General features: G+C 41.6%; 4 protein-coding genes and 1 long non-coding RNA gene across 22 annotated transcripts in view; 3 read left to right on the forward strand and 2 right to left on the reverse strand.

The window, feature by feature from the left end:
• LOC119117275 overlaps positions 1-12,299 on the reverse strand; it is a 376,942-nt gene that overhangs the window by 195,366 nt on the left and 169,277 nt on the right. The window lies entirely within an intron of this gene.
• Positions 160-2,336, reverse strand: LOC119117319. Its single transcript, XR_005096486.1, has 2 exons — positions 2,248-2,336; positions 160-2,166 (listed from the first exon to the last, which is right to left on the reverse strand). It is a non-coding gene; the product is annotated as an uncharacterized LOC119117319 (long non-coding RNA).
• LOC119117181 (solute carrier organic anion transporter family member 1C1-like) lies at positions 633-5,034 on the forward strand. Its single transcript, XM_037243326.1, has 14 exons — positions 633-766; positions 837-978; positions 1,050-1,182; positions 1,270-1,382; positions 1,847-1,993; positions 2,062-2,160; positions 2,226-2,432; positions 2,496-2,660; positions 3,007-3,202; positions 3,300-3,465; positions 3,553-3,737; positions 4,048-4,112; positions 4,180-4,297; positions 4,642-5,034. Exons 1-14 carry the CDS (start codon positions 659-661, stop codon positions 4,943-4,945), a joined length of 2,148 nt encoding a protein of 715 aa, XP_037099221.1. The 5' UTR covers positions 633-658; the 3' UTR covers positions 4,946-5,034.
• LOC119117290 (islet amyloid polypeptide) lies at positions 5,737-7,333 on the forward strand. The gene is made up of 4 exons (XM_037243504.1): positions 5,737-5,955; positions 6,522-6,610; positions 6,845-6,973; positions 7,038-7,333. The coding sequence occupies exons 2-4, from the start codon at positions 6,531-6,533 to the stop codon at positions 7,213-7,215; spliced, it is 387 nt and encodes a 128-aa protein (XP_037099399.1). The 5' UTR covers positions 5,737-5,955; positions 6,522-6,530; the 3' UTR covers positions 7,216-7,333.
• pyroxd1 (pyridine nucleotide-disulphide oxidoreductase domain 1) lies at positions 8,383-11,795 on the forward strand. The gene is made up of 13 exons (XM_037243387.1): positions 8,383-8,686; positions 8,778-8,858; positions 8,968-9,087; positions 9,248-9,376; positions 9,449-9,522; positions 9,610-9,806; positions 9,862-9,956; positions 10,038-10,140; positions 10,392-10,507; positions 10,599-10,721; positions 10,784-10,921; positions 10,996-11,085; positions 11,151-11,795. Exons 1-13 carry the CDS (start codon positions 8,609-8,611, stop codon positions 11,307-11,309), a joined length of 1,503 nt encoding a protein of 500 aa, XP_037099282.1. The 5' UTR covers positions 8,383-8,608; the 3' UTR covers positions 11,310-11,795.

The following is a 12,299-nucleotide window of genomic DNA, read 5'->3' on the forward strand; positions in this document are numbered from 1 at the left end:
GTTCTAAATAATCAGACTGCTCCACCTCTCCTTACTTGTTGCTCTGCCCTCCTGGAGGCACTTGCATGCCTGTGGAATAAAAATGTGCACAGCCTTTTGTCTCGCGCCACAAGCGGCAGGATAGCAACTCTGGCTCGGCAGGTCCAATTTTTTTTTTTGTTAAAACCCGACATGTCCGGCAGCCTCGACAGAAGGGAGAGTCTCCCGAGATGAGCCTGAGGATGCACTAGGTACTGGATTCCATTTTTCCATGGAAAATGAAATCATTATGAGACATCTAATTTAAGGTTATAATTCTCCTTTGCCTACTTTTTTATTTATCCTTATGATGTGGATGATGCTTTATAGTTTTCATTTCACAGCTACGCATTATGAAAATTAATCGTTTGAATATCTTGGTCTTTATTTAAGACCATATAAATGCGAGTGGCCCTATTTGAGTGCTGTTTTAATCTGATTTATAGAAATAAATACTCAACTAAGAAAAGAATTGAAGGTTAGTTAGTCAGAAAAATTTAGGAAGAAACATTTAGTCAGATGCTTTCAAGAACTTTCAAGTGACTTTTTCATGGATTCTTTTCTTTGTTACCGAAGAGAAAGCCCAGTTGGAGTTCCATGCAGAACAGCAACCTGAAGTGTTGAAAGCCCGATTTTAAAGATGGCGGAAACATTCGAGGACAGAACCAAAATGACCAGCCAGCAGGCTCTCTACGTTTCCAACGGGGACATTCGCGGAAAACGCCGGCATGGTATCTCAACTCTCAAGGTATCACTTGAAATTCGTATTCCAAATACGGTTACATAACCCTAAATTATATCAATTTTTGTCTTTCCAGATGTTTATCGCAGCGTTATCCTTTGCCTATTTCTGCAAGACCCTAGCGGGAACTTTCGTCAAGAGCGCCATCACGCAGCTCGAAAGACGTTTCGATCTCTCCAGCTCCCACGTCGGCCTCGTCGACGGAAGTTTCGAAATGGGTAAAACCGATTTACTCAAAAATACAGGAACTCGTTTCCTAACTGGATGCAATTTTCTTTCCTGGAGGAAGGCAACTTGTTGTTTTTAGCCGTGGTAAGCCATTATGGCGCCAAAATGCATCGTCCAAGACTCATCGCTGGGGGTTCCGTTCTTATGGCCGTCGGGGCGCTTCTCACTGGCTTGACACACTTCTTCATGGGACCGTAAGAAAATCCCGGGGTAGACACTCATTGAAGACTTGATTGACCCATTTAAATAATTTCATTATAACCTAAGATATTCCGTTCCAGCTACAAGTACGACACGGTCATCGCCGCTTTCCAGAATGACAGTATGAGCACCATCGCTTGTCTCCGTCCAGAGAACGACGTGAGCCACGAAATTGGACGTAACGCGACACAAGGTAAATCTCTGGGGGATTAATTTTCCTTTTAGTCCCACTGAGCAGCAACATTCCAACAGAAGTCTCACTTGAAATCTCACTAGAGACGAGTTAACAAATATTTAATTCAGAATGTCAAAGCCTTGGTTTAATATCCAAATACTGGCTACGTTTCAACAATTCCGGGAATGTCCTGGCAGACATGCTCTCATACACACACACGGCGTGATTCCCGAAGGTTTCGACTTGAGGGTCACGTCCATGACACCTTCGGTATGTCAACTGGTCATTTAACCTTGACGAATCAAATCACTCCTTTAGAGACATGAGCTATCAAGCGGTCAAGCTAGCATCTATGCTAATAGCTTCTACCGCATGGTCCTTGAAACTGATGACACAGTATTATGTCCTCTACTAATCAGTTGAGTGTTTAGTGAGTCACAGTTCCACCAAGACCTCCTTTGAGTTCCTGTGTCTCCATGCAGCCTGCGAAAAAGAATCCAGTTCCAATATGTGGATCTATGTGTTCTTGGGGAACGCGTTACGGGGAATCGGAGAGACTCCAGTCACACCTCTGGGCATCTCGTACATCGACGACTTTGCTAAAGCTGAGAACTCTCCCTTCTACATCGGTAGGTGATTTTTTTAATCTCTTGATTTGAACGACGGGATCAGAACATTCGGTTTTCTCGTTTGGCAGCTTGTATCCAGACTATTGCTCTTCTTGGTCCTGTTTTCGGCTACCTCCTTGGGTCCTACTGTGCCAATATATACGTTGACATTGGGTTTGTTGATTTAGGTGAGTCTGAAATGTGGATACCAATGGGATTGGTGGATTAAGGTGACATCTTTAATACATTTCAGAAAGTGTAACCATCTCTCCTACTGATGCTCGTTGGGTGGGAGCTTGGTGGATGGGGATGCTAGTGTCCGCCGGCCTCCTCTTCCTCGCTAGCATTCCGTTCTGGTTCTTCCCCCGCTCGCCCGATCTTGAAGAGGACAAACCCGCATCTGAGGAAGAGATTCCGAAAACAATGGATTCCACCAAGCCTATCACAGAAGTCGCCAAAGGTTTGATGGAATCTCGTTTTTCTCACCGCTAATTTATGTAACAGTTTTATAATCTCAATCTAGGGTTCCTTCAATCGTTGAAGGACCTGCTGGGTAATCCCGTCTACCTCCTGCTCATTTGTGGCAGCATGCTTAAATTCAACTCGCTCGTTGGCATGTTCACCTTCAATGCCAAATATATCGAGCAGCAGTTTGGACAATCGGCATCAAGAGCCAACTTCCTCATAGGTGAGACGATATTTCTTGTAGATGGAGATTTAAGTTTTAGGGACACTGAAGATATATAACGTTAATTAGTTTGTTTTTATAAGCGCAAGTAGACAGATTTGTTACCTTTCCGTGCAACCATGGCAGCTCCAAATGTCTATTTAACTAGGAAAGGTCAAACATTGGCCCGTTCTCACATAGATAATTGATTCTAGGGAGATAAAAAACAAACAAACATTGCGCGATGGAACTCAAGTTAATATTATGCTCCAAGTAGTTGTGTATTGCAAATCAGATAAGGAAGTCAAATAACATCCAAAAAGTTTATCCTAAACTAGCCACGTCTTTATTCCGTTTTTATTTGCAGGGGTTCTGACCCTGCCGGCCGTTGCCATGGGGATTTTTCTAGGAGGCGTGGTGATGAAGCGATACAAGCTCAGCGTCGTGTCGGGGGCTCAGTTCTCATTCGCCGTGTCCCTCGGGGCTTACCTCCTCATGTTTCTCAAATTCGGCACCAAGTGCGACAACATTCCTGTGGCTGGACTCACCGTGTCATACAATGGGTCTGTACTTTAGCTAATACGATCATTGGTCCAGTACTGTATAATTAACCGTCACAGTCAACTAAAGGAAATACAATCTGTGCATTTCCGCTGACAGGACGCCAGGAGCGTTACACGGAGGTCAAACTCTCTTCTCGGAGTGCAATAGCAACTGTTCGTGTTCAGCAGAACATTGGGACCCGGTGTGTTCAGATAGTGGCATCACCTACATTTCACCATGTATGGCTGGATGCCTGGACTACAGCGGATACGGCAAAAAAACTGTAGGACCTCACATTTTCTTATCAGTCGTTTACAGTACAAGAAGTTCTAAACAACTATAGATAATAAAATTCAATATCCTCCTACAGGTGTTCCATAACTGTACTTGCGTGTCCGCTTCGTACCCGGCGGGCAGCAGTACTTCGGTGAAACTGGGGCAGTGCCCCCAAGCCAGAAGCTGCAGCCGCAGTTTCAGTTCCTACATGGCCGTGTCGGTTCTCAGCGCTTTTATCAGCTCCCTGGGAATCACGCCTGCTTACATGGTCACTATAAGGTGGGTTTTTGAATTGTGATACGTTGATATTCATCGATATCTACCGTATTTTCCGCACTATAAGGCGCACCGGATTATAGGTGCACCCTCAATGAATGACCCATTTTAAAACTTTGTCCATATATAAGATATATACATTTGGCCCGCGGGCCGGACTTTGGACACGCCTGCTGTAGTGGCTCAATATTGGTCCATATATAAGGCGCACCTGATTATAAGGCGGCTTTTGAGAAAATTGGAGGTTTTTAGGTGTGCCTTATAGTGCGGAAAATACGGTAATTATTATTATTTTTTTTTATTGCTATTACAGATGCATCTCGCCGCATCTTAAATCCCTCGCCCTGGGTATGCAGACTTTGATCATTCGGGTCCTTGGTAAGAATACAATTTGTTTTATTGATGATTTGGAATGGATGATTGATGATGTGTTTTTTTTCTACAGGTGGAATTCCAGCTCCGATTTATTTTGGGGCATTCATTGATATGACGTGCCTGCAGTGGTCGGTTAAAAAGTGCGGTGGTAGAGGGGCTTGTCGCCTTTATAATGCCGATATGTACAGGTATGACATCCTAAATATTATATATAATTTGGTTTTTTATAGATGGGTTTATATTATTTATATTAATTTTATATTTATATTGATATTAATAATAATAATTATATTATTTGTATTAATTAAAATGTATATTAAATAATATTAATATATATATAATTTATATAATATTTATTTTATTTATACGATTTATTTTATATATATTTATTTATGGGTTTATAGGTCTGATGCCACTGAACATTTTGAGTGGGTGAAATTGAAAAAATATTCACAATTTTTTGGACAAAATAAGGATATGCGTTCAATATTTTAGTAGGAAAATGTCCATGTTAACCTCGTCCTATTTGCAGGGTCGTGTTCCTGGGATTGGTTTCGGGTATCTGCGGCGTTTCCTTTTTCTTCACATTCGCCGTGATAATCCTCCTCCGAAAGCAGTTCCAGAAGGAGGAGTATGAGCGCTGCAAAAAACAAATCAATGCGAAAGCTTCCAAGGATGTCCAGGGAGTTCCCAACAATGGTTTTGCCATTGAACGCATCACCAGCGAGGCCGTCGAGGACGACCACAAAGTAGTACAAAAGGTCGAAGCGGAACATCCGGTAAAGAAATCAACGATTGTGAAAGTAACTCATTTGAAAACATCCCAATCCAAATGAAGTTTTAGCCTCCCATACGCTAACAGTATTGTTTTTAGCATTATGTATTGAAATATTTTTATAGTATTAAAGCAGAGTTATGAAACGTCTTTGTGTCTTTTTTTTTGCACTCGACCAAAATTGAATGACATCCCCTTTTTTTAATACTTTGTTATATTGTTTCTAAACATTACAAATCGTTGTAACATAATGGAAACACTGTTTCAACTTGTGTTGTTTTGACCCCATTGACCGTAGTTGCGCAATCTCTCTCTAAATAGGAGCTTTCAGTGGCCATGTCTGTACTCCACAAGCTCGTTAATGTGCCCAAAGATCTTATATGCAAAACAGATATGGGTATTATATACATTATACGCTGTAAAATGTGCCGTGAAAATGGCATATTTTTGCATATTTATACATCAAGCCTTCAACAAAACATCAGCCCACATGAACAAGGTCAGTTTTTAGCTACGGGTTAGTTTGAAGCTAAACAAAATAGGTTTGTGAATCTTTTTAAAAAAATAATAATATAGCGATATAGTTGAGGGTCCCTGTAATTAGTTATTCTTGTTGTGACTTGTCCTGATAAAATAATGAGCCGTTCTTCATTATTGATGATGGTAATAGCACGCCATTCATTATTCATCAGCAAGCAAAGTCCAGAGGGAAGCAGGAAGGGGCAAAGTTGAGGCGACCGAAAACTTCACAAAGCACCTGGAGGTGCATCAACCTTCCACTGAGTTTTTTTTTTTTTCAGTTTCATTCCTCACACGAATGACAATGACGACGATGGTGACGGATTGCGGCGTGTGGGTTAGGGTGAAAGGTCGTGCCTTACACCCCCGCCAACCTCCACCATCTCATTCATTGTGAATGAATTTTTTTTTTTTTTACAGCTATATTTGGAGACGTGATGTCACGAGCGGTTTGAGTGCAACACGTATAAATGTTGGCGCGTCGGGAGACGACGTGGCAAAGCTCTGGACTGCTCCACGAGAAATCCTGCTGCAATTGGCATCACCCGCACGACAGCACGTACGTTCATTGGCTTCGTTACTTTTTGTAGTCTAGGACTATATATAAATAGATTATGAATTTACAAATGTTATAATTTCATATTTATTTTTTTATTTTGTGTGTATAATTTATGGATATTTTATTATATATGTATTTTATTTATTCATATTATATATGATATTTATGGCTAAAATTACAGTTTTAATTGGACTCAATTATTACACTGGTTTGTTATTATGGTATAAATCTGCACTGTTTAATATTTACTTTATTTTAATAATAGATGTACTTTGGGATTTTTTTTAATATTAATTCATTTTCAATATTCTTGTACCCCCATATTAGGAGAAAAATATTTCCTTTACATTTTGCTGTGATTAAATATTGAGTAATGTTTATATTTATTTATTTTCTTGACTTTTTAAAATATTTGCTTAAAAATACTTTGTCTTCACTTTTAGGGGAAAATAAAAATAATAAATTTGACGTTATGAAAGCTTCAGCTGATGATTATTCACGTTTTACATGTTTTAGTCGTAACTGGGACACGCCTCATTCAATTTTTTTTTTTTCCCGCAGATCAGTCATGTATCATCCGAGGGTCCCTGCGCTCGTCTTAATTCTGTTTGGATTGTTGCCGTGCATCGCCGCTGTTCCGAGCAACAGGTGAGAAAAACAAATTCAAATATTCTATTTTGCAGTAAACGTCATATGAGGTGTAGGCGTATAAGCGGAGGTCAGCGCGTCGTGGAAAATGAGTCAAATTGTGGCGGTCTGAAAAGATGTGAAGTACAAATGGGGCCTTTAAAGTGGCCACTTTTTCTTCTCCCCCTCGGGACTGTCGTTCCAAGAGGTGGCCATCAACTTTCTGAGCGATACCGTTTCTCATTTGTGATTCAGACACTCCAGTTCCAGCTCATTCGGCGAAGAGGATAGTCCTCGGCCTGATGACCGAGAATGGCCCGCGTTCCCCTTCTCCAACCCCTTCCTCGGGATCATGGCCTCACGAGAAGTCCCGGATAAGAACAGGTGGATTATCTCTCGAAGTCCATTTGGTGTTTTAATATGGAAAGGCAATCTTTTTTTTTTTTAGCCACGTCATCCAGAAGAGAAAATGCAACACGGCCACCTGTGTCACCCAAAGACTAGCGGACTTTCTGGTGCGTTCCAGTAACACCATCGGGACGGTGTACGCGCCGACCAACGTGGGATCGGCCACCTACGGCAAGAGGGAGCTACTTCTGCCGCCTAACTACTACTTTCCTCTCTAGTACTCGATAACCAGTATATGGTAACTGTACAAAAGTGTTTTCTTCAGTTGTTTTCGTGCTTTTCCACAGTGGCATGATGTGAAAATAAAAAGAATAAAAAAGCTGACATATTTCGAGGTAAAAATCTGTGGTAAATATTATTTATAAATATAATTTAAGTTTAACCTTACATTTGGCAGAGAATGATATATGTATTTTATTTTTTCATAATATCAGCCCGCAAACAATAACAAATCTCGAACGGTTGGCATAACAGTCTACTATTTTAGATGGATCTGTTTATTTGGGCTGGGTTGACGTTAAAATATAACATTCATAACACAATGCAGGCGAAATATATTGGATGCATAACAATGTTTGAAAAAAAACGCCACGTTCCTTCGGGGAGCAGTTAATCCAGTTTGTTACGCCACAGTGTGTTTGTATTTGAGTCAAGTGTTTACTTACTGCAGGCTTTATTTTGGGGAGCATCATGAACATCAAATATGATGCACGAAAATATTCTATACACCTACATGGTTGAAATGGACATAATAATTGTCTGAAAAAAATAATAACATCCAGGTCAGTTGATGACTTCAAGCAAAAAAATAATAAATAAATAAAAAAACACAAATTGCATTGCACTTCAGCCGCCATTCAGTGTGGAGTTGTTTATATCACTGCGCTTATGTAGGCTGATGAAAGTGTCATGTCTAATTTTGCACTGGTGGCCCCATTAGTCTCTGACTTTACAGGTACACTTGTCGTCTAAATTCATATAACAGGGGTTGCTCGGAATAATGAGAAAAATAACCAAAGGTATGCTTTTTAATCCAGGAGAGTGTGGCTAGAAATAGAAATGGACGAGCTTATATATCAACATACTGTGCAATGCCATTTTGAATACACACTGTAAGTCTTCTTACATTTTTAGTATTCATTTGTATGTTAAATATGGGGGAAGAATGTATAATATACATTACATGGTAAAATATTAATAAAATAATATCGAAAAATGGCAATATTTTAATAGTTTTGACAAACATACAACATCTTTGATATATTCAAAGTCCCTTTTACTTGAAACACCACTAGGAAGTTATTTTTATGATTCAAATTTTAATTCGCGTATGAGTCGCTCTTTACCAGTTGCCGTAGTTTTTTTAAACGCCTTTATCGCTTGCCGTAGTTTATGTAAACACGGAAGTAAATTTATCTTCGCCTCGCTACTCGCGTGTAGCCTTATAAAAACTGTTCTAATTTACCATAGGACTATTTTAAAACACAATTGGTGAATAATTACTGTCTGGGAGTTACGTATTATCACCCTGAATGACCTGGAGATTTTAATTTTGAAGCGGATTCTAGCGCTCTGAAATGTTTTACTAAACATTAGCTGTTTTTTTTTACCATGGCTGATAAAGTATGCAAAACGTTCAAATTTGTCGTCGTTGGAGGTGGCATCGCGGGGGTGACGTGTGTTGAACAGGTGAAATATTAGCACAAAAAATCAATATAGCCGTGCTAAGCTTGTACACGTGTTCAGAATGTCTAAATATTAGTTTTGTGTGTGTCAACAGTTGTCATACAGTTTACCGTCAGCTGACGTAGCTCTGATGACCGCAGGCCTCCAGATAAAGACAGTCACCAACTATAAACAGGTCAGAAAAACATGGAAAAACTCAGATCTTACTCCCACAATTTATCTTAAATGTACACACCTCACCAAGTGACGTTCGTCCCTCATGACATGTCTGTGTTATTCCAAAGGTCGCCAAAGTTCTGGAAGAGTTTGATGTGGAGGAGAAACCAGCCAGTGTTCTGGAGGAGAAATTCCCCAACTTGACCGTTATTCACTCGGCTGTTAAAACATTGCACACACAATCACATGTAAGGTTCCTTTAGTTTTTGGCAAATATAATATAATGTACGCAGCAAGTGCTTGACTTCCGATTCTGTAGAACTCCAGCCACGATGCTTATGAAATGTCTCCCCCTTGTGGGAACATGGGTACACTACACCAATACAAAAAATATTTTTTTATCTGCAGTTGGTGGAGACTGCAGATGGAAACATTTATGGCTACGAAAAGCTTTGCATCTGCAGCGGGGCCAGACCGAAGCTGCTAACCCAGGACAGGCCATTCGTGCTGGGCATTCGGGACACGGACAGTGCCCAGGTAGCTACCACCGTTTAGAATCTTAATCATAAAGTTTAACTTTCGAGTTCAACACGCTCACTTCTGTTTCAGGAGTTTCAAAAGCAGTTAACTCAAGCCAGGAGGATCGTTGTTGTCGGAAATGGCGGGATTGCCTTGGAGTTAGTGTAAGTACGTCTTGATGATGCCACAAGAGGGCGCCAAAGCAATCTTTTTTGAGTGAAATAAGTGAAGTTATCAATAACAATGTGTAGGTACGAGGTGGAAGGCTGCGAGGTGATCTGGGCCGTGAAGGACAAGGCCATTGGGAACACCTTCTTCGACGCGGGGGCGGCCCAATTCCTCATCCCGTCGCTGAGCGCCGACAAGCCGGAGCGGGCGGCCCCCTGCAAGAGGGCTCGCTACACCACAGACGACCCGAAAGCCGGCGAGCTTCAGACGTTCACTTCAGGTCTGGATTCTAATGTTGTTCTCATCCCGCCCCTCACATGTGCCGTTGCTTCCAGATCGACACTCACGACGTGGCGCTGGTCCCACAGAGTCCGGCAGCGCCCTCGGTCCAGACTGGCACCAAGGACTGGTTCTCAAAGGAGCGGAGTGGGTGAGGGAAACGAAACTTTGAGGGATTATTTATGTTGGATGTAAAAACGTCTTGACCCTATTTTGTCCGTGTTGCGATCAGGCGTCCCGCAGGGTTTCAATGGAATATCAGTGTGAGGTGGAAACGATCTTCACCTCTGAGGAAATGCTCAACTCCCAATCCCAAACACCGAAACCCGATACTGGTGAGAACTAGATCTTCACTGAATAAAGAAAGTCTACACACCCTTGTTCAAATGCCAGCAGTTATTAAAAAAAAAAAAAACCCATATCATTGTGACTGATAAAATGGCCAACTAAAAAATAAACAACTGATAATGTAGTTGCACAAGTGTGCACACCCTCTTATAAATAGCATTATGGCTGTGTTCCTAGCACCCTAAATAAAGTTCGGATGTTCTACTTGCCTTTTCCTGACATTCTCCTCTTACTCCAGAATCAACCTGGCCCGTTTACGTCCTGCTGACCAACGGCAAGACATTCGGCTGCGACTTTATTGTGAGCGCCACGGGCGTCACGCCCAACACGGAACCATTTCGTCACGGCAACAACGTATGTCGACTTTTTAAGCCACCTAGATGTCACTAGAGGACAGACACAAGTGCAACCAGTATTTTGTGTAAATGCATATATTGTCGTTAAGTTCGCTCTGGCAGAAGACGGCGGCCTCCGAGTAGACGACCACATGGCGACATCGGAGCCGGACGTCTACGCCGCCGGAGACGTGTGCACGGCATGCTGGGAGCACAGCCCACTGTGGCAGCAGGTAAGCCAAGGTCCAATATAAGAACCCGGACGCCATTACGATATGTTCCGCTTGCTTTCCAGATGCGCTTGTGGACGCAGGCTCGTCAGATGGGCTGGCACGCCGGCCGCTGCATGGCCGCCTGCGTCCTGTCCGAAGCTATCGAGCTGGACTTTTGCTTTGAGCTCTTCTCACACATCACTCAATTCTTTAACTACAAGGTGACATGTTTTTTTTTTTTTTTTTTTTTTCTTGAGTACTTACCGTCAGGTTATTCATCAAATATTTTTTGTAGGTGGTTTTACTGGGAAAGTTTAACGCGCAAGGCCTGGGGTCCGACTATGAGCTGCTACTACGCTACACCAAAGGCCAGGAGTATGTCAAGGTGACATCACTCAAGCCATTGCAAACTTAAATCAGGAAATGGAACAACTCCTTTTTTGGTTCCAGGTGGTTCTGCAAGGCGGCAGGATGGTCGGGGCGGTGCTGATCGGGGAAACCGACTTAGAAGAGACCTTTGAGAACCTCATCTTGAACCGGATGGATCTCACGCAGTACGGGGAGGATCTTCTCAACCCCAACATCGATATCGAGGACTACTTTGATTGAGCGGAAGGCAAAAAAAAATAATCCAAATGTGTACATGAAAAAGACATTTGAGTTCATGTACTGCAAGTTAATGAGTAATGAGTCCGGTTTAATTAGACTTGCAAAGGGGTGGAGCGTTTCCAGTAAATTTCCATTGGAAGTCGAGATGGAAAATTCAATTTATTTCCACTTTTGCCTTGTAGAGTTCCCATTAATGTTAACCAGACACATCACTGCACACTATTCTGATTTTGATGCGGAAAACTAGCTGATACTCAGCTCACCTGTCTTTGTGGAATAAAACAAAAACTTTTGTTGCTATGTAGATCACATTTCAATCCAAACACCTCCCCCCGTGTCTCGACAAACCTTTTAACAAACAAGGTTATTATTGTTTGCCGGGACATGTTGCTCTTGGCCATGTGTCTGTTTGAAAATCCCCCTGACGTGCTCGTTTTAAAAATAAAAAAAGACACGTGGAAGCATTGACGTATTTAAGCCTTTCAAGTCAAGAGTCGTACCGATTTTTCCACATTTTGTTGTGTTTTGGTTCACATATTTTCCAGGTCAGTGGTTAAGGTTGAGGTTAGCGCTAAGTTGTGACAGTGTTTGGGTTCAAAGTAAGCTAATCAGTGTGACGATAGCGCACACACGGGAATTAGGTTAATCTTGATTTATATCAATTGATGATGTCACAAAGGGCCGTTTGACTCCTCCGATGAAGAATCACATGTAAACGTTCTTCTTGTCCAGCCTGCGGAACCACAAGGTCTTATTATGCTGGATAAGGAACAGGACGTATGATTGTGGCCAACATTTTCAGCATATTGACATATTTTAATTTAGGCTGTGCAGAGAAAAATGTGTTGATGTGAGGTTATGTCATTTGCAGATGCATCCTGCATTTTTTTTTTTTTTTTAGGGTCAGTGGGAACAGTAGTCAAGACAGAGTCAGGAACATCCATCTAGAAACAAAATAATTACAGGTATTAATGTCAATGATTAGGTGTG

This window comes from Syngnathus acus, chromosome 23 (assembly GCF_901709675.1).
Source record: "Syngnathus acus chromosome 23, fSynAcu1.2, whole genome shotgun sequence".
Taxonomy (NCBI): Eukaryota; Metazoa; Chordata; class Actinopteri; order Syngnathiformes; family Syngnathidae; genus Syngnathus; species Syngnathus acus.

Excerpts from the sequence above, each read along its gene's own strand:
- LOC119117290 (XM_037243504.1), top strand. The coding sequence starts at position 6,531 with ATGTATCATCCGAGGGTCCCTGCGCTCGTCTTAATTCTGTTTGGATTG. Across the intron at positions 6,611-6,844 it reads GCCGCTGTTCCGAGCAACAG|ACACTCCAGTTCCAGCTCAT; the intron begins GTGAGAAAAACA and ends TTTGTGATTCAG. Across the intron at positions 6,974-7,037 it reads GAAGTCCCGGATAAGAACAG|CCACGTCATCCAGAAGAGAA; the intron begins GTGGATTATCTC and ends TTTTTTTTTTAG.
- LOC119117181 (XM_037243326.1), top strand. The coding sequence starts at position 659 with ATGGCGGAAACATTCGAGGACAGAACCAAAATGACCAGCCAGCAGGCT. Across the intron at positions 2,661-3,006 it reads AAGAGCCAACTTCCTCATAG|GGGTTCTGACCCTGCCGGCC; the intron begins GTGAGACGATAT and ends TTTTATTTGCAG. Across the intron at positions 4,113-4,179 it reads TTTGATCATTCGGGTCCTTG|GTGGAATTCCAGCTCCGATT; the intron begins GTAAGAATACAA and ends TTTTTTCTACAG.
- pyroxd1 (XM_037243387.1), top strand. The coding sequence starts at position 8,609 with ATGGCTGATAAAGTATGCAAAACGTTCAAATTTGTCGTCGTTGGAGGT. Across the intron at positions 9,377-9,448 it reads GGGACACGGACAGTGCCCAG|GAGTTTCAAAAGCAGTTAAC; the intron begins GTAGCTACCACC and ends CTTCTGTTTCAG. Across the intron at positions 9,957-10,037 it reads TTCTCAAAGGAGCGGAGTGG|GCGTCCCGCAGGGTTTCAAT; the intron begins GTGAGGGAAACG and ends TGTTGCGATCAG.